The sequence below is a fragment of the Poecilia reticulata genome, linkage group LG4 (genome assembly GCF_000633615.1).
Source record: "Poecilia reticulata strain Guanapo linkage group LG4, Guppy_female_1.0+MT, whole genome shotgun sequence".
Classification (NCBI taxonomy): domain Eukaryota; kingdom Metazoa; phylum Chordata; class Actinopteri; order Cyprinodontiformes; family Poeciliidae; genus Poecilia; species Poecilia reticulata.
The window spans coordinates 1,369,767-1,395,969 of record NC_024334.1 but is presented as its reverse complement, the minus strand read 5'-3'; the positions used below and the strand labels follow the sequence as shown (position 1 = coordinate 1,395,969).

At 38.2% G+C, this 26,203-nt stretch overlaps 1 protein-coding gene across 3 annotated transcripts in view; it reads left to right on the top strand.

Moving 5' to 3' along the window:
• The first annotated feature begins 1,492 nt into the window (after nt 1–1,492).
• LOC108166264 (collagen alpha-1(XXIV) chain-like) overlaps nt 1,493–26,203 on the top strand; it is a 36,882-nt gene continuing 12,171 nt past the window's right edge. For 2 of the 3 annotated variants that reach the window (XR_001776574.1, XM_017304554.1), the window contains exons 1-3: nt 16,076–16,199; nt 21,091–21,144; nt 23,744–23,797. Coding sequence is in view for 2 of the 3 variants with exons in the window: in XM_017304554.1 (XP_017160043.1) it covers nt 16,171–16,199; nt 21,091–21,144; nt 23,744–23,797 (137 nt within the window). In the remaining variant the exon portion in view is untranslated. Of the gene's footprint in view, nt 2,123–10,966; nt 11,038–14,841; nt 16,200–21,090; nt 21,145–23,743; nt 23,798–26,203 lie in introns of those variants that run through there. The other variant, XM_017304553.1, reaches the window with a different exon arrangement.

The following is a 26,203-nucleotide window of genomic DNA, read 5'->3' as shown; positions in this document are numbered from 1 at the left end:
CAGCCTGACCTTTTATGCATTTGATCATTAAATGTACTTATTCTTTTCATTGTAACCAAAGTGGAAAACCATGTGAGTTCCATCTGGCACCAGAATCGGACCCTGTAACATCCCACCCGCCTCCTGAACCGCAAACCATATGGACCGTCTCTCAGTCCGGGCCGAAGTGAGCGAAGTGTCGGCCGTCCGGCGGAGGATGCTGAGCTGTGTTTGATGTGTGTGTGGGGGGTGATGGGCTGGAGGTCGGATCTCCTCTGGTGACTTACAGAGCTGTTTGGCTGGAATTAGAACCTGTTTGGGCAAATCTGCAGCAGAGAATGGTTTGCAGTGATGTGAAAACGAAACAAAAAGGAGTTATTTCAAAAATGCATCAATGCCAGCAGAGATGTTTTATGGCAACATTAAAATGCAATCACTAAATGTCTGCAGCAGGAGCTGTGAGAAAATCCAAACTCCTCAAGACTACGTTGCCTTGAAAAATCATTTATTTTGTGATATTTCAACCACAAAAATTTATTTCTTTTATTGGGATTTTATGTGACCAAACTAGCACATAAAAAAATGTGTGGTCAAACAAAAACCAACTGGCAGGTTTTGGATAAAGTTATGGAGAAATTTAAATCATCATCTGAAGGTTCAATCAATAATCTGAAAATGGAACGAGTTTGGCACAAGCACACACTCACCCAGACTTGGCGCCGCACCTGAGTTGGCAGTGTGTGTAGCAGATTATTAACGGTAATTCTGTAACTATAAATCTGTCCTCTGAAAAAAACGCTGCAAGAAGAAGAGTTATTGTGAGTTACTGTATCGTTAAATGAGAACAAAGTTAAACTTTACAACTTACCTGAGCAGAGAGCTAACACTGCACACACAACAAATTCTGCAGAGTTCAATCAACACTATGCCGAGTCTATTTCGTCCTTATCAGAATTGGTGTTAATTTAACTCTTACAGAGTTGTTTCAAAAATAGTTTGAGTAGTTATTGACACAGTGCACATGAATCTGACCTCCTCTCCATGGTGAAGCATGGTAGTGGCTGCATCATGAGGTGGATGTTTACCTTCAGCAGAGACAGTGGTTATGGATTGTTCTCTTTCTTAAAGAAATGGGATCTACAGTACGGAGTCTATTTTTATTTTTGTCTCATTGTTACAACTCATGCCAGTTTTGGGTTAGGTTGTAAAAAACAACATTTATGTCTTTTGACACTAACTCACAAACTGACAGGCTTTTCAATCAGCACCATTTGTGCTAGACAAATGTAGCATAACACTTAAAGAACTTCATCTTCAAAAATTACAGTTCATCATCCCCAGTCTTCCCTATTATATTATCAGGAGTTGTTGATAAGGATCCCAATTCATTGTCTGCGTGATTCAGACACGAGTCTTCCCTGAAAGTTGACTCTACTCTTTGCAATTAGCACAAACAGCGGAAGCGCACTAACCGCGTTTTAACGTTACAGTAGATTAATGAAGACATCAGACATCCAAAGAGCACAAGCCTAAACTGTACGCGTGATGTCACGGAGAAGTCTGATGAAACCCAACACCACCAGCTGGTTTAGAGTTGTGATGGGGTGAATGCGGGTGCACTCGCACCGCTGCAAGTCGAGGCACATAGCTGGAACCAGCGCCTGGAGGAGAAGACGCACACCAGTCCGTCTCATGTTGTGGTGATCGACCAAACCGAGGACATTATCTGCATCGGTCAGAGCAACCGCGTCGATCCAGCCACAGATCTACTTGCTGTCAAAGCCGCTTCCGTTTTTTTTTTTTTTCCTCCCCCAAGTTTGCTGTTGTTGCGCGTCTTCACTTTGGATAGCAACAGCCAGATTATCCTCCTGCGCGCCGCAGAGCGCACTAGGGTTTTTTTGGGGACTTTTTGAAAAGGGGGAGACATCTCACCTCAGGAGTGCGGTGCGATGAAGAATTTCTGAGGGCTCCTCGGTCCATTTAAACGCTTCCTTTTGAGCGTTTCCGAAGGGTCAGCCCATGTGCAGGCATCCCATTGAGTGTGATTCTATTTTCGCCCAGATCTCTGCTTCCTGGACAAATGCATACAAATGCATTTAGGAGCCCAACGGACAAGGAGTGGACACGTTTCCGCGGCTGCAACGTAAGTTTCAAAGTACAGCAATGCATTTCCCTGCCTGTTTGCACATTTAACCGCAGCAGCTCCAGGTTCCTGATTAAAGAACACTGATCTGTAATAAAGGTGCCATTCTGATCTTACTTTATTTTTAAAATTAATTTATGATTTTTTTTTTTTTTTGTAACTACATTGCCATCCCCATTTGGGGCTGACAACTGCATTTCTGTTGTGCTTGCATTTGAACTTTAAACGATTTGGAAACCTTTTTGTCACATAATATTTCATACTTGACTAAAGAAATCCGTGACCTGCATAATCTGTGAGAAACTGTGGAGTTGTGTAAAGTTGGAATTAAACACAGAGGCTGGAGCAGAAAGATGAATGAGCACGCCTTGGGAGGAATTAAAAATATTTCTAGCATGGGGATAAATCATTTGGGTGGTGAGTGTTTGAGGTCGAAACAGTTTAATTTTGGCAGCCTAACAACTAAAATTCCTCATGGAAGTGTGTTTGGCATGTAAGGTTTTGTTGTCCTGTTACATGCAGCTGCCACTCTAGAATATCAGGACTGTGTTGGAGCAAATAGGACATTAAGCAGCACATTTAATGTCCTTTATTTGAAGTGAGTCCAAGCTGTCTTGGAAATCTCTTCCAGATAACATCTGAAAAAGGAAGATGAGATCACAAAGGCCTCTGTTCTGCTCTGAGACACCCACGTTTTTTCTTAATAATTGAGAGTAAAAATGAGCAACCTGATCTGACTGGGCCTGACTGTGGCTCCTGAAACCCCCCTCTGTGGGAGGCATTGCTCCTCCACTACTACTGGCGACATTTTAACAATAAACAGCCTTCCTGTGTTTGCTCATCACTTAGGGAAACACTTGCTTATAAGTAAAATGAGTCTCAAGGCAAAATTTATAATCACCCATCCATTGTCTACCAGTTTGTTGTGCAGGGTCCCTTCTGCCTGCGGGACATATAATGTGCTTTTCAAAACAATTAATGACTTTTGAACACGTTGTTTTGTATGTTACAACCAGAAACTTCAATATATTTTAGTGACATTTTACGTGATTGGCCAAAATCAATTAGCACCAAACTATGAAGTGGAAGGAAAATGATAGAGATTAAATATTTTTTGCAAAAAACATTTAAAAAAGTTAATGAAAATTTCCAAATATTGCCAAAGCTTCTGAAGAAAACCTTTCTTCAGGAGCAGAGGTTCATTTTCATTGCTAGCAAATGAAGCTCAGCTCCAGTTTTAACCTCTAACTGGTTTTGTCCTGCATTTGGCTCCGTCAATCTTCTCATAACCTTTGACTGTCTGCCCTCATCCAACTAGAGAAAAGTTGTTCCCGCAGCATGATGCCACCACCCTCGTGTTTCATCGTGGGGATTGGTTGTCAACTGTGTAGTTTTCCACCACAACTTGTGCGCCACATGTTGGTAACATGGTTCAATTTTGATCTAATCAGATCACATTCTCCTACATATTTGCTCTGTCCCCTGCATGGTTTGTGGTAAGCCATAAATGGGTCTCTTTGTAGATTTTCTTCAAAGCTAAATTTACATTTTTCATGCTGCCATAAACTCCAGATTTGTGAAGTGCATGGCTGGTTTGTCAGGTGAGGTGAATGAGTGAGTCTTGGTGATTTATTGTTTTTAAAAGCAACAGAGTATAGGAGGTTAAGTTCAAATGCATATCACACTCTCTTGATTTTTATTCATTTTGGCTTGTCTCAGTAAAATACATTTGTTATAATATCACAAATCTCACAGATTGAAGAATTCAGAGGTTTTGAAAACCTTTCCACTGAGAACCGTGACTGTCAGTTCACCCAAGTTCTCACAACAAGCCTATGAAGATGTTATAAAGTGTAACTGTAGTTGTATAATAACTAATATCATGATTCTGAAAGGTTGTTGCAGGGTTTTCTGTTTATAAAATCCAGGTTTGATCCCAGAAGTACCATTTGTAGGAATGAGAATTAGTGCTGGATTGAACATCAGGTGACATATTACATAACACTTAAGACAGGGGTGTCAAACTCCAGTCCTCGAGGGCCGGTGTCCTGCAACTTTTAGAAGTGCCTCTGCTGCACCACACCTGAATAGAATAATTAGGTCATTAGCAAGGCTCTGGAGAACTGAGGAGGTAATTAAGACATTTGATTCAGGTGTTTTGTACCTGTGGCACATCTAAAAACTGCAGGACAGCGGCCCTTCAGGACTGGAGTTTGACACCCCTGACTTAAGAGGAAGTTTTTTGTTACATTGGTACTCATTTGGTTTGACTTTTTCGTGGAAAGTCAAACAAGAAAGTGATTTTTTTGTACATTATGTAACCACCAACAATCCTCCTGTATTATTTAATGCAAATACTGGGAACAAGATATAGTGGACTTGTTGAGTCACTGCTGATTTGGAAAACAAATAGTCATTAATGGTTGTGATTTTTGGGAAGTATTGTGTGTATTCTGAAAGCTTCTCCACCTTTTATTGCACAGATTAGTGTGTGTGTKWGTGTGTGTGTGTGTGTGTGTGTGTGTGTGTGTGTGTGTGTGTGTGTGKGTGTGTGTGTGTGTGTGTGTGTGTGAGTTACTCTTTTTCCACCCTCCTAACATCTGGAACTGGAAAGAAGGCAAACCAATAAATAGTGGTAGTTTACTCACAGCTCTTTGTCTGCTTACTTTCTTGTGGACTAAGTCAATCTTTGCTGTGGCCAGTGCTGACCTTTTGACTTCAGCGGAAAGAAAATTACATGCTAGTTCTTGAAAATCACTCTAATATTTGCATTTATTCAGCATCTTTTTGAATTAGAATTCCTTCATTTTTCATGCCCTGCAGCCTTGACATGTAGCAAATATTCAAATTTTTGCCGGCTGTCATTTGGAAAAGCTCTTTTAGGTCTTTCATAATGAAGTCACTCAGATAAGAAGACAGACACTGAAGCTGAAACGCAGCCAGCAGGAAAGAGATGCTGGCTGCAGATCAGTTAGTTCTTCATTTCTTGGAAAGTTAGCGAAACATGCAGCAGCAGAACACCTCGTTAGCATGAGACGTAAATGGACTTCCTGTTGAGTTAGCATCAAAACGGAGAAACTTACCGGTTCCTGTTTGACCTGTTCAGTGTTCATTTTCAAATTGAATGCGTTTTTTATTCACTACTAAATTCTCCGAGAATGTCAAGATGCTAACTTAGATTTAATAATTACAATTCATGACTCAATCTCTGTCACCAGATTTTTACATACTCTGTATAAAAAGACACATGACCAGAATAGACATTTGTCTATTTTAAGAATTTAATATGCCTCTATAAGGTCTACGTTAATTTTCCTGTTAGGTAGAATTGTGCTGAAATTGTCCGGCTTTAGTTTAGTGCTTTGGTTACCCACCCACAAGCTTCTCATTAATTTGGTGTAATTTTGTCCCATTCCTCTTGAAAGAAATTGAGTCAGGTTTGTAGACCTGCAAATTCATAAAAAATGTTAAAAGCAAAAGCAAGTAGGAAAGTTATTATGTGAATCTGAAACATCTGAAATCATTGGAAAGATGGCAAAGTTACTCCAAAACTCTTGAGACAGGATAACGGTGGAGCTTCACCTCTTTGACAGCTACTAAATAAAATATGAGATGGTTTTATTGTGACCACTACAAAGCATTGACATTGTCGTCCTTTAGCCGCTTTGTTGTACCTACTGTGATGTTGTTATTAAAGTTATTATCCATTTAGAAGATCCATCTACACCCACCTGGCTGATAGCTTAATAAAATGCTGTAATATTTCCACATTATGTTCTTTTCTCATCATGTTATGCATTAGGTGAAGTGCACCGGTCCCTCCTATTGCAAATAACCCTCACATCATGCTGCTGTAACTCACATTGAGATGGTGTTCTCATGCTGCAAAGCTTTCCCTTTCTTTTCACTAAATGTAACAATGGTCATTATGACCAAACACTTTATTTATAGTCTCATTAGATCACATGTCTCTAGAAATTAGGCTATGTTCTCCTGAGTACATCTGACTTTTTTTGTGTTGGCATCTTTTTCTCCGCGTGTCCTTTCAGCTCATTTCAGCTTATTTCACTCTCTTCCCAGCTTCAGCTGACATCTCTACAATATGTTTTGCTTTCAATCAAAAAACATGTTTTGTACCTAAACAGGTTCAGGTAAGAGACGTCTCCTGTCTCCTTGCTGAACAGTGTGATGTCTGGTGTTAATACCTGCACATAATTGCCTGAATAGATGAACCCAGCAGCACCTGCAGTCAAATGGAAATGTTTTTGTTTAAGTGCCAGTTAATTAAATGAACTTGTCCATGCCCGACAAATCTGAGTTTATCAAAATTGTTTGAAGGCATCATAAACGTACATTTTTTTATTCTAATTTATGTCAGAGTCACAATCATAAGCTATCAACTGTATGTCTGAGTTACTGCTTTTTCCTTCTGCTGTCAAGTTCATAAACCAGAGGCAGAGCTTTTACACTGGGTCTAAGGCGAAGCTTCATAAACCTTAATCACATAATGACTGTAACGATGTGGATCGCCTCAGCTACTGGGATGATTTTTGCAAAAAAAAAAAATGCCATACAGCAAAGTGGGCTGAATTTTGGTCAATCAAGGGTCATGATATTCAGGTACTGCAATATGTCTGCTTACAAATTCAAGAACTTTCCCTTTAAAACTGAAGTAAGAAAAAGCAGCAGTTCCTCTTGTGTCCACAACCCCCAATTAGTAAAATAATACAACGGGATCAATTACTACTTAATGAGTTTAATGTCTTAAAGCTGCTTGGGGTAAATCAACAGCTTCACATACTTTGTTTCTCAGCAGATTTATTTGATAGGCAACCTGCCAAATCACTAACAGGCTCTGAAATTGGCATCCTGACTGAAATCTCTGATTAATGCAAGCAAATTAATGAACCTGGAGCAGAGCACTTGGCCCGTTTCTCTCCTGAATGAATCACTGTTAGAGATCCAAGCTCGTTCTGAAATGGGGACAGTCGAGGTCTGTCACTGCTGGAATGGGAGTTTAAAGTTGTGATTATTTATAGTCTTGACATGACACCCACTCCCCACATATTGGTATTTCCCTCAGTCAACAGAGCTCTGTTTGGGGAGCTTTGTGCTGCGTTCAGCAGCCAGCTCCATTAACTGCAAGGCGCTGGGTAGCATCCTTCACTGTACTGCCAGGAATTGCTTTCTATGCAAAGTAAGAACAGGAACAAGGATTCTAGGCACATTAAGACATAAAAAAACTGCTTTGTCATGTCCTGGCGACGGCTATGGAGGATGTCCAACACCTTGTCTGCATGTGTTCCTGTACTTGTGCTGAAACAATGACCCAAGTTGTTTGATGTAGTGATTTAAAATCCACAAAATGGAGCTTGTGTAAGAGATAATACTAAGAGAATCTGAATCAGTTTCAGATGCCCCACACATCTCAAACGTAATGGTAAATCTTATATTTAGCATTTCTCTTCTTTTGCCAAAGTTTAACTGGAAGCAGCTACTTTTGCCCCTTTAAAAGTTGATCCCATCACTTCAACAGATGAATTATTGTAATCATCCACCCCAAGTTCGGTTTTCTTCATTGCATTTTCTGGCTCTCCATTCCCGAACTGTGGAATGTCACACGACCTCTCTGAATGGGGAACAGGTGACAGTACAGCTTCCCACTTCTTGACTTGAAGCCAGTCTCTGTGTTGTTCCACTAGATTTCCTGTTGTCTTCTTCTCTTTTTTCCTTGTTATTTTCTAACTTTGCTTGTATTTTTTCTTTTCCCTCCAGTCCACAGAGTCACATAGAGCTGAAAAAACAAACAATGGTGTCTGTCTGTCTGTCTGTCTTAAACAGGACACTGGAAGCGGTTTTTTGCTCGTCACTTTGAAAGGGAGATTCCTGGAGAAGGTCCTGCTGTTTTGTGGATAACAATCTCCTGTGATTTACAGAGTAACAAAAAGTCTTGGTTGACAAAGTTCCCTTCAGTCGTGCAGAGACACATTTTAAAACAGCAGGACTACTGTCTCTTCATGTCCTACAAACATCCGTCACACTGTCAGCTGGAAAGTTATGACTAGTTATTATAACTACTTTAACTTGTGAAAGCAGCTGTTGCTGGAGACATGATTGATCTGGTTGCAATGTGAAGAAGATATTTTGAAGTGTTTTTGGTGGTTTACATTTGACACAGTGTAAGGAAGGAGTCCCCAAGTCCAGGTGCATCTTTGCTCTAAAAATGTCTGAATTCTCTCACCAGCATTCATTCAGCTCTGCGATAGGCTGTAAATGAACAGTTTATCTGATCCAGGTGTTTGAGCAGAGATGCATTTGGAGACCCCTGATGAAGAGTTTTTTGTAAAAGTAGTTTTTTATTGTTTTATGTTTCCTGAAATGCTACTGGAGTTTTTCCCTCTTTTTTTTCTTGATCATTTTTACTCTTATTTTGAAATACGGATGTAGGTCTTGAATTTTTCCCAGTTGTGTTGACGGTCAGCTAGTAAATGCTCAACAGCAGGCTTGCTAAAAGGCTTATTAGTTTAGCAATTCCACATTCATTCTATTTGTGATATTTTTATGTCGTAAATGTCAGACTTTGTAGTCTCAGAAAATTTCAGACTTTTTTCTCAGAGATTTCTGACTTGCTGTAAATATAGTAAATCCACGCCTGGAAAAAAACAAAATTCTTGGAAATCTACAACTTTTAGACATCAGAGACTATCCAAGTTTTTTCTCGTAAATATATAATACATCTTTGAATTTTTTTGTCTTTCAGGGTGGATGTTTACTCCCCTGTGGCTATTTTCTTTCATCTATAGTAGCTCTGATATTCAGTAGTAAACACATGCAGTTGAGGAAAATGAAAATATCCAAAGTATTCCTTGAGTTCTTTTAAAGAGAACCAGTTCTTTTCTCAACCATCCCAGATTTATTTTATTGATTTAGTTTAGCAAAAATGTACCGCGGTCAAAATGAGTTGCTTTTACTCGTTGTGTATCCTTTTCTTCTGGGTAACAACCAGCAGGGAATTGGTTTTGTTTTCAACAAGTCACATCTCTGTTGGAATTAAAGCTCATTCATCTTTTAAAATCTTCACACATTCTGCATGGTTCCTTTCACCACAGCTGTCTCACTAACAAGTAGACTCATGCATTATTCATACTAAAGGATTAATTACATTTCTGTGTCAGTACAGATGCTTTCCACCAGGTATTTGGTGTTCAGATGAGTGTCTTCATGTAGATAGTAAAAGACAGTGCAGGTAACAGAAACAGAAAGCCTTGTGCTCGCCTGAAAGGCATCTTAAAGTTTAAAAATCAAACTGTTTTTTACAGCCTTAATTTTAAGGGCTGGATAAACACTTGTCCTATTAAATTTTAGTTCTGTTTTTTTTCTCTCTTTGATGTCTTTTTTTATTAAATTAAAGCTCTAAGTGTGCAATAAACAACAAGAACTTTGTAGGAAGAGACCGTTTTAGCCTGGAAACAATAAAACATGAGGCAATGATGTTCGCTGTATGGCTCTCAGCTGCATATTCTAACATAAAAATGTCAAATTTAAATGCCTACAGAGAAGACGGGTTACTTTTTAAGAACTACAAGTTGCGTTTTGTCACATTTGGTCAATCTTTCATTTCTTTTGCATACAACTATGTTTTCTGGAATGTAGTAATATGGAGATAATAAAAATGAAGAGCGAGAGTGCAGTGATGAGACATTATGCTACTTTGTACTGAAGTACAGTTCTCAGTTTTACTTGACAACCAGCTCCGTTCTCCACATAACTGTCAGACATGTTAGTTTCTGTTAGAAATGCTTTTATAAGTCTTGTTTAATCAGCACTAGACAAACATTCCTGTATCGCCTGCTTCCAATACAAATGGGTTTTGATTTCTTTTATTGTTGATTTTAAGTTTGAAGGCATGCACGCCATCTATGTTCTGCTCTCATGCTTTAGCATTTTCCAGTTTTGTTTGTTACTTTTTCATCTAAACTTAACTTTTTTCTTAAAGTCTTCTGCTTATAATTTGCCAGCGTCTAATACCTTTTTAAGAAACGAACACGTTCTTACTTAGATTATGGTTTCACAGTAAGAGATGTTTAATTTGCACTCCGTGATCATAAAACAAAGCTATGAAAGGAAAGCATTTTAAACGGAAATGACTGGACTGTTAAAAATAACAAATTAAATACGTCAACAGCAACAACAGCAGTCAGTCTCACTGACTGACTGCAGGTGTGTCTGCTTTCTCTACTTACAATACAAGAACTGCAAAATAAGCAAAACTGAATATCTCAAAATGAAACTTCATTTAATATGTAAGTGAAAGTGGCTGCCATTAATTGCAGATTATCCTGAAAATTATAGATTCCTAAACTGAGATTTTAAAAAAAGTATCTTTTTTGTTTGCTATCTAAATTTTCTTTTAATTGCTCTACGTATCATTCTTTCTTGCAAACTGAATGAATGGCAGACATTTCGCAATGTGTCATAGAAATGTTGGCTTTTCATTATTGCTTTTGAAATAATAAGGGCTTCATGTTAAACACCTCATGGATTGTGATATTAGCTAACTTGTAGCTTTCTTCTTTCAGTATCAGCATCTGCACCAAAGAGTGCATTTATTAGTGCACATTTGTCAACAGAAACTTTCTTAAACCGCTTTTCTTCTTTGCTTTAGTGGAGTTACAGAAGGTTCACACTTGTACAACAATTCTTATATAAAATGTTCCAATATTTGGAGTTTAATTCATTAACTGGTGCATTTTTACATATATATATATATATTAAACATGTAATTGTTTTTCTTTTTTATCATGCTAGTCTATAATAGTTTCATCTCATTATTTGCTCTTGTAGGTGGAAGTTTCTCCTGCTCCTGTCAGTATGCTCAGCAGTACCCTCTGCAGAAGACAACTACTCTGCTCCAGGTAAAACACCTCAGGCCCAGAGCTTATTATACAGTTACAAATGTAGCATTTATGGCGTTACATTAAAGAAAATAAAAATCCACAGGACCACTTCCTGTCATTTTATTACCGGCATTTATGGAAAACATAACTAGCTTGCTTGTGCTTTTGGTTAGGGATTTTTATCCACCCATATAATGACTATTATTGTTAATTTTCTTCAAAACTATCTAAGAAAATTATCCTGTTTTCATTAGATTTTAATGAAAAGATTGTTTACTGAAAGGAGAGGGGATTTAGATTTACAAAATAATTGCATTTTACTCATTAATGTTAGTAACTGGATTCAGTAATTGTACACTGTAAGTAAAGTGATAAGTTGGATGTAAGAGAAGTCTCAGCTTGTCGAATCTTTTCGTTTGTGTTCAGTCTTTACTGCTCCTCTCACTGACTTACTAGAATGCCTCAAGGGTTCAGATTTTTCCACCATGCATTGTCAATTCTCCACATATCTACTGTAAATCAAATGATCCCACGCCAGGAAAAATCAATCCATCATAATGCAGGGTGGAGGAATGCACACAGAAGAGGCAGCCGGTCTTGAAGTCTGAGACAGGTTAATTGGGATCTTGTCTGAAGATGCCAACAGGCAAAGATACCCTGAACAAATTCTTATTTTAAATAAGAATTTATTAATATCTCACCTGGTTAAATAAAGGTTTAAAAATAAGACCTGATTTGTGGTGTGACAAACTTCTCTATCTGGGCTGTGGGTTATTTTTCCCATGTGAAACATTGTTCCCTGTGTCTCTCTTCTGTTTATTGTACTTTCTCTGTTTTGTGTCTTCTCCTGCTGCTGAAGCACTGCAGCTCAAACTGAGTTATTTTCTGCCCTCATCAAACACAGAGGACAAACACAGTTCCTTCAAAAGTATTGAGGTAGCCCTTGAACTTTTCCTGATACGTCGAAATAAAACATTATATAACCAAAACCCTTCAGAAGGCACTTAGTCATTATCTGTGCATTTCTGCACCGTATATACAGTTCTGAAAGTTCTCAGAGGTTTGTTAGAAACTGTTCTTTTAAAAGAAGCATCATGAAGACCAGGGATAAAATGAATACACCATTGCCATGATGAAACATGGTGGTGGAAATTCTTGAAGTTGATTGGAAGATTGAATCTGAATTGAAGTTATGCAATGAGTTGTTGCATACATGGTAAAAATGCACAATTTCTTTACTTCAAGGTTAACAGGCTACAGTTATATCATAGTCATATCACACAGAAAACAAGCAGTCTCGGGTGTTACGAACTGTCATAAAGATACCCAAAGAGAGCCGTCATGTAGAACAAACCTGGCAAGGCTAGGAAGTACACAGTAAAAATGCTGGTGTTGAATTAACACCCAAAAGCGTCTATATGTGTCCAAGTCAGCAGGTGTTAAAGTAACACTTTTGAAAGTGTTAAAAGATTGACACACATTTTGTTGTTAAATTAACATTCGTCTATAATACTGAAATGGGTTTAAGAAAAGTTAAACTTTCCATTTCTGTGTATTGTTTTGAATATTTTCCACTGGATTTGATTGATATTGACACCTTGTGGGGTCAATTATTTACTTTTTTAACACCACATTATGTTTTGTGATCAACACTACACTAATGTTACTTTTAATATATTTTAACACTAACACCGTTGTAAATGTTAATGTGACRCTCTGTATTGTTGAATTTAACACCAGCTGACTGGGCCACATACAGACACTTTTGGGTGTTAATTCAACACTGGCAGTTTTACTGTGTAGAAGATTTTAAAGGCACTAAGAAGCAAACTTGTGGCAGAGGTCTATGAAAACCACAGAGCAGCTGCCAAKACACTAATAAAGTGAGGAATTGCAGTGTTCAGGGTGACAATCACAGCTCTGAACTGGAATAAGCAAGACAGCAGACCAAGAAAAACTCCACTTCTGAAGAGGGAAAACTCCAAGCCGGACGAAATATGCTAGCTAATGGCACATAAGATGTTGTCTTCCAAAATAACCATTACCCAAATTATTAAAGTTAATGAAGAACTTCCATCAGAAGTTTATGTCAYTGACTGCCCTGCAYAAWGTTCTGACTTGAATCCAACTAAAAAATCTGTGGGAACTAAAAGCGAAAGGCCAGGCCCGAAAGCCGTCAAGTGTGAAGGAAACTGGAGCTTCTGCCAAAGAAGTATGGGCTGGGATTCTTCAGGAGATATGTTGAAAACTACAACAAACTACTACAGGCAGTAATCCAGCAAAAACACAAATACATAAAAGCATCATGGGACTAAAATGTTCTCTGTATTCTCATTCGCTCGCGCTGTATTTTTGTGTCAAACACACCTGACCAGCATACAGAGACTCCAACATCAGTTACACCTTATACTTGGTGTATCTGTTGTTGCTCATGTTGGTTCTTTAGACTTAACAACATTGGAATTTATTCTATTTATTTCTGAAGCAATGTTTAGTTTAACTTGAATTATGGTGCATCATGGTTCCAGTGTGAGATCTGTGTATTTTTCTTTTCTTGGTGCCAAAACTGAACAGCAAACCTGTTGTTTTGTTTTGCTTTTTGGGGCTTTTGCCAAACTGTGTCTCACCTTTGMCATATTTAGCATAAATTCTCCCTACATTTGAAGGAGAAAAAGAATAAACAAGTAGTTTTTCTTATACATATCTGATTACATATTGTTTCAATAAACTTTAAAGGCAGGTTCTTTGGATCCTTGTGCTGTCTAATGCATTCCAAGGTCTTGCCATTCATCTGGACTGCAGCTGCGTTCATCCTGTTGAGGAAAAGCAGAAATGGGATCATGAGTGTCTGTGAGACGCTGTATTAACAGCACTGTGGTTGATCAGCATCCAGATACGTAATATAAGACATGTCTTAGCCTTAGATCCTGAATCACCTGCTTGCACTGTGTAAAAATAATATTGGCCAATGTCTTTAAATGGTAACAGAAGGAACAAGACTTGTTGCCGATGTTTGGCATGAACCAATATTTAGTCTTTATAAAGTGAGATSTTGCTTAAGATCTCACTAATTTATTTAAAACAAAAGCAACAATTATTCCAACTAGTGCAAAAAGAAGGTAAAAAACAGAGATTATTGAGAACAATTTTGAATTTATCACAGAGTATTTAGAAAAAAATAAAATAAACACCTTCTAAATGTTGTTTTTACATCATTATTGTTCAGAAGCTCATCCTTGTTTTCCATTGTGGTTCAACAAGCTGATGTTGCAGATAAAATCAGTTGCTTAGTAACATACTTATTGTAACTTCAGGTTTGAATTGCCATAAGTGTGGCTGTACTTTTATTTTAATTGCACTGTCCATGGTTTGGGAAAATTTCCAGATGAGTCCAATTACTTTAATAGACATGTTTAATAAAAGATTTGGTGATTGAAATAAATGTGAAAGGAAATGGAGGAAGACATTCCCATCATGGTCCTTTGATTTTTATTATTTGAGGTATTTATAGTGTTATTAGRATTGGCTCTGATTCTTTTCCTTTGAATTGACTTTTAAAAACAGGAATACTAAGTATTAGCAGTTGTATAAATATGTCTTTATAAAATCTTGGCATACTGCCACAGCTTTCTTTCCACACTGTACCATTATTAAAAATGCACCTAAAATAAAAATGAAAAAATAAGGTACCACAAACAGGATGGTTTACAAAACACAGACAGTGTCACCTACTGAAGTTTATTCTGCAAAGATCTTCTGGAACACAGCATGTCTGGCACTTCAATTAATATAAATCTTACCAATTTCTTTTCTTCCCAACAGGAGTGGATATTCTCTATCAACTGGGGCTTACGAATCAAAGCAGAACAGACGACCCCTACCAGAGGACAGACTCGCCTCACACCCCTCACACCGATGTYCCTCTACCATCGGATATCCCCGTTCCTGGCTATGGGGTGGCTTTCGACGCAAACTCCCTCTATGAGGTCCCAGCAAGCAGTCTGTTCCACTCAGAGTTTGGAGTTGAGTTTTCTTTTGTGATTAGCCTGAGCTCCTGGCGAGCCAACAATGCTTTTGTTTTTAGTGTTAAAGATGGCAGGGACAGACTGCGTTTTGGCGTTCAGCTGCTGCCACGTAAGGTAGTAGTCTACACTGCAGAGAAGTCCTCCAGCTACTTCACCCACAACTGGCAGGACGGACAGCAGCATGCTTTTGCTGTTGGTGTTCGAGCGCGTTCAGTGTCCTTCTACGAGGACTGTGGAGTGGTGCAGCAGCGAGAGCAGACCTTGGGGAGGTCACAGAGATTGGGAGAACCTGGCAATCTCTTTACTTTGGGTGGGATGAACTCAAAGGCAGCTCAGTTTCTTGGTCAAGTCTGCCAGCTAGATATCTATCCCTCAGCTCAAGCTGCTGCGCACTACTGCAAATACCTTAAAAAACAATGCCGGCTGGCCGACACTTATCGATCCCCTTTATCACATTCTAGTTTGGATTTTGAGGCTAGTGACCATCCTTCTTACCCTTCGACAATGTCCACTTTTGGAGTAGCAGCTACACATAATAAATTTACAACAGCTGACAAACTGTTAGCAAGTAGTCAAGTTGACACACAGTCTTCAACTCTGAGCCCAGTGACACAACTACATCCAAGGGAACAAAGCCACATTTTCACACTGAAACAGTCAACCTTCTCGACCCCGATTTTGCTTGAGCCCAACAGCCCCACACAAACAACTCTGAGCGGGAAAGCATCGGACAGTAGATGGATCACCACTTCAGAAAGAGAGTTGGCCAAACAGAGTCAACCCAGGGTAGAAGCGGATCATTCGAAGAACAGTACAGCGGAAGAGAGCATTTCAGAAGATCTACGTGTTTTTGAAGCTTCTCCAACTGTTGCTTTTCCAGTCTGGCAAAGTCGGGGGAAAGAAGGACTCAGGAACTCCTTCAGGGACTCTGGCCTCAGGCGTCGCCAGACTCATCAAGTTCTGGAGTCTCATTTGAAAGCCAATGGCACAACTTTGTACAGGGAAAACCAGGTGGACACTGCAGAACACCATGCTTTGGATGGCAGCTATGAAGACACAGACTATGGAGGATATGATTACGGATATGAGGAACCAAACATCTTTTATGAGTATGAAGATGGTTTAAATGGTCCCAAAGGAGAGCCAGGTCCTCCGGTAAGTGAATGAATGTGTGATTTATAACTTTTGGGATTTTGGAGAGTTGAGCATAAAATGCAAGAAAACCTAAATTGGTTTAAGATCATCAAATTCTGATTGTAATGTGACTTTCTAAAATAAACAAAAGGATACATTAAAGATTTTTAACTATCATAGTGCAGTTCTTAAAATGTGAGAAAGATTTGTTCTTTGTAGAGGATTATTATGCTACTGACTGGATGGTTTAATAATGTTCTCAAATCAGTTTTTCTCAGTCCCAGAGGAAATAAACGTTCCAGAAGTGCTTTTATATTACAATCAACAGTCGGCACCATAATCTCTATTAAATTGGATTACCCCTGTGATTTGAGTTGTATAAAATCAGATTTTTTCTGAAGTCTCAAACTCCACTTCCCAAAGACCGGTCCATCAACATGCTTGAACCTTGGGTCTTGCTAATGTTATTGTAGTTATTTGAGACAGGTGTATTTAAACAGATATGAATCTAACAGCTGGAGGACATCAACGCTGATGTCTGGAGTTTCAGTATTTTCAAGAAATTGTCTTTTATCATGATGCTGTCTATTTTATGAAGTGTACCAGCATAACAGCAAAGAAGTCCCACAACATGATCCTGCCACCTCCATGCTTCGTCATTTGGATGAAGGTTTACCAGCAACTCTCTTTTTCAAGTGCAATGAGGGTCATTATTGTCAAACAGTTTCACTTTAGTGTCATTAAACAGCAAACATGTCTCCAAAAATGAAGGCCTTTGTCCCTACAGGTGGCCAGACATGTTATTTGAAAGTATGGCTGCACAGTAGGAGGACAGTATTATGTTGTGTGGTACCGTTTCTGAAAATTGTGATTGCGATTTTAAATGTAACATACTCACATTTTTCTGACGCTTTGCTAACACTTTGCTTTTTTATCATTGCACACTCTCTTATGTAATTTAGCATCTCCGTGACTAAATACACTGTTCAAAAAAATAAAGGGAACACTTCAACAACACAATATAACTCCAAGTAAATCAAACTTCTGTGAAATCAAACTGTCCACTTAGGAAGCAACACTGATTGACAGCAGGGTCCCTCGTCGGGTCAATCAGTGTTGCTTCCTAAGTGGACAGTTTGATTTCACAGAGGTTTGATTTACTTGGAGTTATATTGTGTTGTTTAAGTGTTCCCTTTATTTTTTTGAGCAGTATATATATTCTGCATTAAGGGCAGAGTCCATCCAACTGACCATCTACATTATTATACTGATTTGAATGCATGAAACTTGAATGCAGCTCTATTGAGAAGCATAGTTTAAATCAATGTTACCTGAAATGTTCCTTAGAGGATTTAAGTGATATTGACCCCAGATGATTTTCCTTTAATAGTATCTGGAATGTCTTTGCTACACTGACAGTTTAGCTGCAGGCATGTTTTGAATGCTGCGTTAGCTGAAGGTCAGCGGTTTCCTCTGAATGGTCAGCTTGAAAGTGTGCTGAAGTAGAAGCATTTATGCTTATTAAAAATAGGACTTCTTATGACAGGTTTGGAAAATTCTGATTTAATTAATTGTTTTTTAAGCTGTCAAGAACAAAAGCGAACCAAAACAAAATCAAAACTCAGAACTCTTATCTATTTTGAACCTCCATATAGCAGCAAACACCTGCTACTTATAATTGTATTCTGGTCTTTTAGTGTCCCTTCTAAAGCACAGAAGAAATATTTAAATGGACATAAGTGATCGGAATAAATCAGAATCAATCAGAATAAGCACATGTCTGGTAGACGTCAACTTGATTGGGATGAACTGTAATCCGAATGAGTGAGGTGGTTTATGCTGATTGATCATTTGAGCAGCGTGCATGTATACACGTGTTTTGACTGTGGCAAACTGACCTGACTGCAGATATGTACCATATGACTTTGGCAGACAGAGGTTTGGAGGCAACACAGAACTTTGAAGAATGTTTATTTCCTCACGCTGTGTCAGGTGACACAGGAAAACCAACAGCATGTGCTGCTTAGCTTGTTGCTTAATTATGGAGAGCAGTAATGTCTCAGCTGTAACTAGAACCTGGTGTGGGTCCATTCTGGGCACTCAGAGGACAGAGAACAAACACACTACTGCGTTTGTTTTTATGTTCAGCACAGACAGAACTACAACTACTTCCTCTGTGTTTTCTTAGGGAGGTTTTACAACTCGGTGCATGTCAGTGATTCTGTTCTTTGTAAAGCCTGGTGCATGTTAACGCTCATCATGGTCAGATTAACTGATTTTGTGCCCATATAAATGATACATTTGGACGATATAATCTGAGTACATTCCAGCTCAATCAAGGAATCTTGCAGACACAGTTAAAGATTGCCTTCTTCCTGTAACCTGTGTATTTTCCTCGTAATGTTTATGTTGTCCTGACAAACTTTGGTGTTCTGTTTTAGATCCGTAAATTTCAGGATTTCCCCCCACAGAGTTACTTTCTCTGTTTAAAACAGCCACATATAGGAAAAATATAAGGATTACTATTATTTATCTTTGAGACATTTCAGATTTTTTTTTAAAGACTTTAATTGTTTCACTTTTGGGATGTGTTTGGTGTGGTCTTACAGCTGAAGATAGTAGTTTTCTATGATTATATAGTAACTGGTCTTGTTTGTTTACTTTTTTTTTTTTTGACTAGTCCTGTCTCGGCGTTTCAGGCAAACTAAACAGAGAGAAACTGATTTCCTACATGTCCTTTCAGTTCTGCAGCAGTGATTTTTTTTGTCTTGGAGGCCTTTTCTTGTTCCAACGGCTTTTTAGTCTGTGGGAAGAATTTGACCTTGTGGTTTCTGGGATATTAATGACCATCTAATACAATTTTCTTTCACATAATGATCACAGTCGGTTTTTTCAGACTTTCAATTCTAGTAACTTGCACTTTCGTAGCAATTTTTAAATGTTATATTTATGGAATTTGACAGTATTTCTGATGAAAAATTAAGATTTTTGTTTCTGAGACGTCTTTGGGTCCATAAGTCCAATTTGGACCCAGATAAGTCTAAGTAACTAACTTAGTCATCATCAATGGAAAACTCTTAACAGACAAGCTAGACTGAGTTTACTGCTTTCCACACCAGTAAATAATAATAAAACATAAATCTGCATGTACCACAGTATGTTTTCCATCTCTCCATAGAAATGAAAATGCAACACATTTGAAGATTTAATAAATCCAGAAAATGAAACAGAATCAAATAGTTTTGTCTTGACCATGTGAGAGTTTGTGTTTCTCTGGTCCGCTCTGTTGTGGAGGCGTGGTGAAGATTCACTGTTTCCATTTCTCAGTATGTGGGAGTTTGGAGGAACAAACAGCTGTTTCTTTACTGATGTCCCCTCAGTGATCATTCACCACTCTGTCTAATTTTGTGAATGCACAAGTGGAACTTGTTGGATTCACTAGCTTGGGCAAAACTTTTATTATCAATTTAACATTGAAAATATAGCATATAGAACATCATAGAGGCATTGTTTCCCCCTTTTTTCTCTTTCTCTACATTATATTGTGGATGTACGACATTAGAACAACAATATTTTTGTACTTCAAAGTCACAAATGTCTACATCAGGACAGAGCTGGGAAAATCCGTTTGAACTACCAGAAGTAACATATGACTTCATGTACACGCCTTGTAAAGATAATCTTTTTTACCTTTTGTTTTGCTTCAACCACAAACATTTAACATGGATTTTATGGGATAGGCCAGCATAAGTTAGTACATAATTGTGAGGTGAAATGAAAAAGATGCATTGTTTTCACCTTTTGTTACACGATAAAATCTAAACGGTTTGGGTTGCATATGTATTCAGACCCCCAGTGTCAGTATTTTGCAGAAATACTCTCAGCTGATCTTTTCTACCAGCTTTGAACTTCTAAGGACTTAATTTTAATTCCATATTTTGAGGCAAAATAGCTGAACTTCTGTCCAGTTGAACAGAGAGCTGCTGTGAGCTCAGTTGGATTTTGTTCTGGGCTGTGATTGGATCATTTTAACATCTTAACATGCCTTCAACTAAACGGTTGTTTTCATACTAAACTCGACTCACTGCTGAGGTTCTCACAGAACAACTTTCTTTGTACATAAATTACATTTCTTTGTGTTTGATCTGTCAAAAGAAGTCAAAATAAAATGCATTGATGTGAAAGTTGTAAGGCGACAAAAAGTTCACCTTAACATTCACTGAACTTTTTGAACAAATGGATGCAGACATCAGCGTTGGGTACGTAGGTATACGATACCTTTGTAGATCTTATACTTTTGTAAGGATAGAAGCATCAAATTTAAATGTTTTTTTTTTTCTTAGCCTGTTTTTACTCATTTATTTTAAGTTTAAATTTGAAATTTTTTGGTAATTACAATCAGTGATGGACACGTTGAACGTCAAATGTTCTGAACTGACTAAACTTTTGTTGCTAGGTAAACAATCAGTTGTCATAGTTACAAAGACAGATGCATGATAAAATAAGTTTAAAATGTTATGATAAAAACAAATGATATATGTCCCATTCTTTGAAATGTAATAATTCTCATTATTTCATTAAACATTTTCAGAGTGGTGTTTATAGGAACTTAACCTGGTGGGCGTCATGTCAGCAAGACAAGTGCTGCTTACAAAAAGTTATTTTAATCTCACTGTCTCATTAGTGTTACAGTTTTAAAATAAATCAAGTCTCTTTTGAGCTATAGAATCCTTGCATGAGTGTGGAACATGCTCATCACAGAGGAGTCCTGGGCTGCAGGACTACATGTTATCGCTTGCCGTTAACACACACTGTCTCATCTTTCTTTTTTTTCCCGCTCACTCCCTTTTTCTATTGATGTTTCTTTCCAACTGTCTCGATCTTTCCCTATCCCTGTGTCTCCCGGGTTTAGGGTCCTCCTGGTCCTCCTGGTTTACCTGGTCCTCCGGGAAAGAGAGGTTCAAGGGTGAGTCATTCATGCATATATGATGGCTAAGTGCCAACAATGTGTAAAGTGGATGTAATTCATCACACAGGGTGAAGCTTACTGACATCCAGATATGCAAGATTTTTTTTCCATCATTACGCAATCAAATATTTTAAAAGTGAATTCTGTATTTCTGTCTCTAGGTAGTTTATGTGAACACAAAAGCAATACATTACAAAAAAGCATAAGTGTTGGATTAAAWGTGTTGCAATTTAAATGTCTTACTGTAAACAGAATTATTGCATTTTTTTTTTTTCTGAGGATAATGTTGCAGTTTTCCTGACCTGAGGGTTGCACACTGATTTAGTGCAGACTTTTCTGGTATTTTGAATTGCAGCAGTCTGCTGAGCTGATTTGGAGCTGACGAATCAGATCAGTCAGAGCAGATGCGTGTGTGTGTGTGTGTGTGTGGGTGTGTGTGTGTGTGTGTGTGTGTGTGTGTGTGCGTGCGTGTGTGCGTGTGTGTGTGTGTGTGTGTGTTTTATTTGGTGAGGCGGGGCTGTTTCTTCCAGCTGCTTATTTTACAGGAAAAAATGTAAACACATGGAAGCAAATAACAATATATAAAGCTCAAACCCTACTATCCAAAAGCACGTAACACTATATTTCAAGAGTTTAACATATAATTTAAATAATATGTTGCATACTGGCCTATACCTGAAAAAAACAGCAGCTACTTATTTTAGATAGAGTTGCCGACGCAGGCTTCTGTTGTTGACCGTAGTTAGGAAGCTTTGTGAGCACACATTAGGATGAAATAATTCACATAACTCAGGAAACGTTGAACTACTGCTGAGCTTCGACATTAAAACAACTATACTGTACCAGCTGCAACCAGCAGCTGCATTTAAACTACATACATCTTCACTCTGATCTTCAGACTTCTCTTTAAGCGTCTGCCAAGGCTGTCATGATGCAATGCTGCAATAACGCCGTGAGCCCCGAGGGACTTCTGGAAAGCAAACACAACACAGTGTGTTGAATGGATAGGTTACGTGGAACCGTAAATGTCTATTAATAAAGATCGCTTCTGGTTGTTGCTCTTCCTCAAATAGCATCTTCTTCATGGATCATTTATCAGAAGGAATTTTCTGTAAATCTCTGCACTGTATAAGCATCTCTGTTATGCTGTTTAAAAAGCATAAAAGGCGTGAAAGGAGAGAGGCTGGCAGACAGGAAAGCATGTCTACTACTAAAAAAGAATAAATAACTTGGCTCCTACAAAACCTACCCTAAGCCCCAAAGGCTACATCACAAAGTAAAACCAGAGTGTAGCTTGACATCATTCTGTAGTGAAAAGCTATTAAGTGTGTTGTGGCTGACTCTCTGATGTCTGATTGTAAAAATGATCCTGGTTTGAGGCGATGAATCACAGCGTACCACTTGATGTGGGCCTTTGTGATGAGGAGTAGACTAGTTTATTGTCTAAAATTTACTGGATTGTTCTGCAGAACTATTTTAAGTCTTGTTCTAGTTCTTATAATCTAGTTTGTATAATCTTTGTGTTTTGGGACGTGCTCTTGTACATAGACATGCACAGATCAGAATTTAGTGGTTTTCCTTCAAGAGCTGTTGGCATACATAAGAACATTAATGAAGAGCAATCTGTTATTGTTTATGTTGGGAGGAGAGTTAACCTCACTCTACAGTTATGGTAAAACAGGGTTTAACTATTATTTTAAAACAAAAATAAAGTTGAGCATGTTATAGCAGTGTGCATGTGTATTGTCACAGAAATATAGCGAGTATTTCCAAACAGACAGAGGTTGAAATCATAAAGTGATGAAACAGAACAACTGAGCTGCACCCTAAAACCTTCCTGGTGTCTGTTTTATATCTTACTCTCTCTCACCATGAATGAACAGACGTATCTCAAGATCCAATGGAAAAATCCGGTTTTCCGTTAAAATGTCTTTTAGATCATTGCTATTAAAAAATACATTCACACCTATAGTCTGCCTCACTGACACTGAAAAGGCAAAAGCTGAGTTTTCTTTCACCTGTAACAGCAATTTAATTCAAGGATGTTAAACATTTTCTTCTGTCAACACAGTAGCAGAAGAGTTTAACATGATCTTGCTGCCTGTAACTAGTGGATACAACTAAACTATTTGGTTAACTAATCAGACTATCTGCTGTGGTAAGAAGTTCTCACTCAGCTGCATAACAGAAATGTTGGTTGATTGCTTCAGTTTTTATAAAAGAGTGATGGAGATTCTTAGGTTTTCACACTGCTGTCATTAGTGTTATTCACTAAAAGTGTTATTTGCAAGTGAAAAGTGTCGCAGCCTTTTTTACCCCCAATATTTCTTTCTGCTGATTAGTGGTTCCCAGATGGAAAACCAGCTCAGTATTCTTCCTGTCACTCTTCTGTTACGTTAAAAAGCCTGTAAGATGAAAGAATGACATCACAAAAAATATTTGAGATTTTAAAATTGTACCTATTTAAAACCTCCAAACAATTTGACTATGGAGTCCAGACCATCCCTGATCCAATGAAAAAGCTTCTTAATGTTGATTCCATCTACATAATGAAAATAATTAATATCTTATTTTTTTTATTTTTATTTTGGTCTAGGGTCCAACTGGTCCTCATGGAAAACCTGGACAACCTGGACCACTGGGGTCAAAGGTGAGAACTGCCTGAGATAGAGAGAGAGAGAGAGAGAGAGAGAGAGAGAGAGAGAGAGAGAGAGAGAGAGAGAGAGAGAGAGAGAGAGAGAGAGAGAGAGGTTCCTCACTGTCTGTGCAAGAAAATAGTATTTTTTTCACACAAACATACATCCTATCAGAGTGTTTCCATTATACTTGCTGCTTCAGTTATGAAAACATGAATAAGCCTGAAATCCCATCCACTACAGTGAGGTATTCATACAATACCAAGTAAAATATACGTCATAATATAGATGCATAAAAAATTAAATCATGTCAAGCACTACAAGAAATACACAGGACAATAGTTTTTGTGAAAGCCTTTGTCCAAAGAGCTCACAAATGTCAGAGCAAGGCTGATGCAGAATCAGCTAAATTTATTGCATGAAAATGTCAGGATTTGAGTTTTTCTGTGTGTTTATGTCCATGTTGATTGTCCCCAGTTGTTTCTGGTTTAGTGATTGCCCTCTGTCTATTTAATGCCACCTGTGTTCCTAGTCATTTGTTTGTGGGTGTGTCTTCTGGTTTTGGCCGTCTCAGTAGAACCGTATCTGTCCTGTGATGGTGTCAGCTCTTGGTTGCAATCTATTTATGTTCAGTTGCTACCAGTGTCTAGCCTAGCTTTCTGTTCATTGTGCTGCCTGCTCGTTGGACTGTTTGAGCTATTTACTCATCATTGATCTCCAACCTGGGTCTTCAGTGTTCTCTGCCTCACCACCACTGAATATCATGACAGAAAAAGAAAAGAGCCTAAAGAAGGTGATCACTGTGCAAAAAACACAACCCTAATTTTCTCACTGTCTGATATTAAATCAGGCTAAAGGTTTCTGTTTTCACTCTGTATGGATTAATATCATTTCTGTCAGCTAAATGTCAAAACATTTAGAGAAGCTTAGGGTCAGAAGTTCACAAGCATTTCTTTATTATTGGATATAATTTCCTGTATGAATTATGTCAAACATTTTGGCGAGTTTCCTCAAGCTTTCACCATAAACACTTCCAGGATGCACCCAAGAGATAGTGAGGATCAAGCTGCTCCATCGAAGCACCGAGTCTGTATCAGGGAGATGAAGGTTCTGATACAGGAAAGATCCTGGAACTGCACTTTCAGATGCACATCTCTTAAATTTACCACATCAGTCTCTGAGGATTTCTGTGTCTTTATGTCACAAATGTTTGACTTTATATCTCAGAAACATACAAACATTACAGTACAAGTTACTGTAGCTTGATGCCTCTGTTTGTTTTGAGTGTTTTCCTGCTGCAACACAGCAGATTATGAGTGATTATCAGTCTTCTGCAACACTTGACGGCATTATGAGGATGTAAAGCATTTATTAGAATAAGGTGTACTAGAGCAGATCCATCTACAATATGAAGAACAGTCGTCCCAATGATAAGACCAACGGTTCTTAGCGAATCATTAGACCACATTGTGGTGATGTCAGAGGCTCATTAAACTGTCTCATAAATCCTTCACTCTAACAAAAATGTGGACACATTTTTTATTGTAGCGCAAATGACTTCAATTATGGCGACTGACGAGATCAACATGCTGCGCTCTGAGGAGAAGAGGTTGTGTGCAAGTGGAATTAACCCAGGCGCAGCCAGATGTTGCTAGCAGCTGAGATAATCAGGCAATGTGTCGTCATTGTGTGACGGGAAAGAAGAAAAACTTTGCTGATGGAATAGATTATAAACCATCAAGAAGGCAGGGGGTCTAGACCTGATCGTGAGTTTTGTGTGGTTTGCCACAATGCATAATGTCAGTTTCAGCTTTTAAGCCACACAGCTTATAAAATAAATAGGAAGAACAAAAGCAGGAAACATGTCTGGCGAGTTTTCTTCCAGTGTGGGGACAGATATGTTGGTACAACTACGCAAGGATGTGGGTAGCCTCAAGCAGATGTTTGTGGTAGCAGTTTTCCTAGATGGCTGCTACAGCGAGGCTGCACCGTGCAATCAGTGGCATACAAAGCAAGCCATGCTGCAGGCGGAGAAATAAAAGATCAGTAGGTCTTCCACTCTAACACTGATAAACAGATTTATCGTAACTTTTAGTCTCAACCCTCCTGTTATACTACGGGTCAAATTGACCCGTTTTAAAGTTTACATTTTTTTTTAAAAACTGTTGGAAGTATTTTTTTGCATGAAACTTTTTATATTTGTCTTAATAGGTGCACTCTATGTATAAATTGGAAATGTATTAATTTTACACATTTGCAGCTCCCCCTGTCTTTACATATTACATAAATACTGTTTGTTTCAATTTGACCCAGAAGTCAAGTTGAAGGGTAAAAAAGATCAGAAAATGTCCAATTCTATATGTTTCCTTGCAGCTATGAACCATATTTAACCACACACACACACACACACACGCACACAC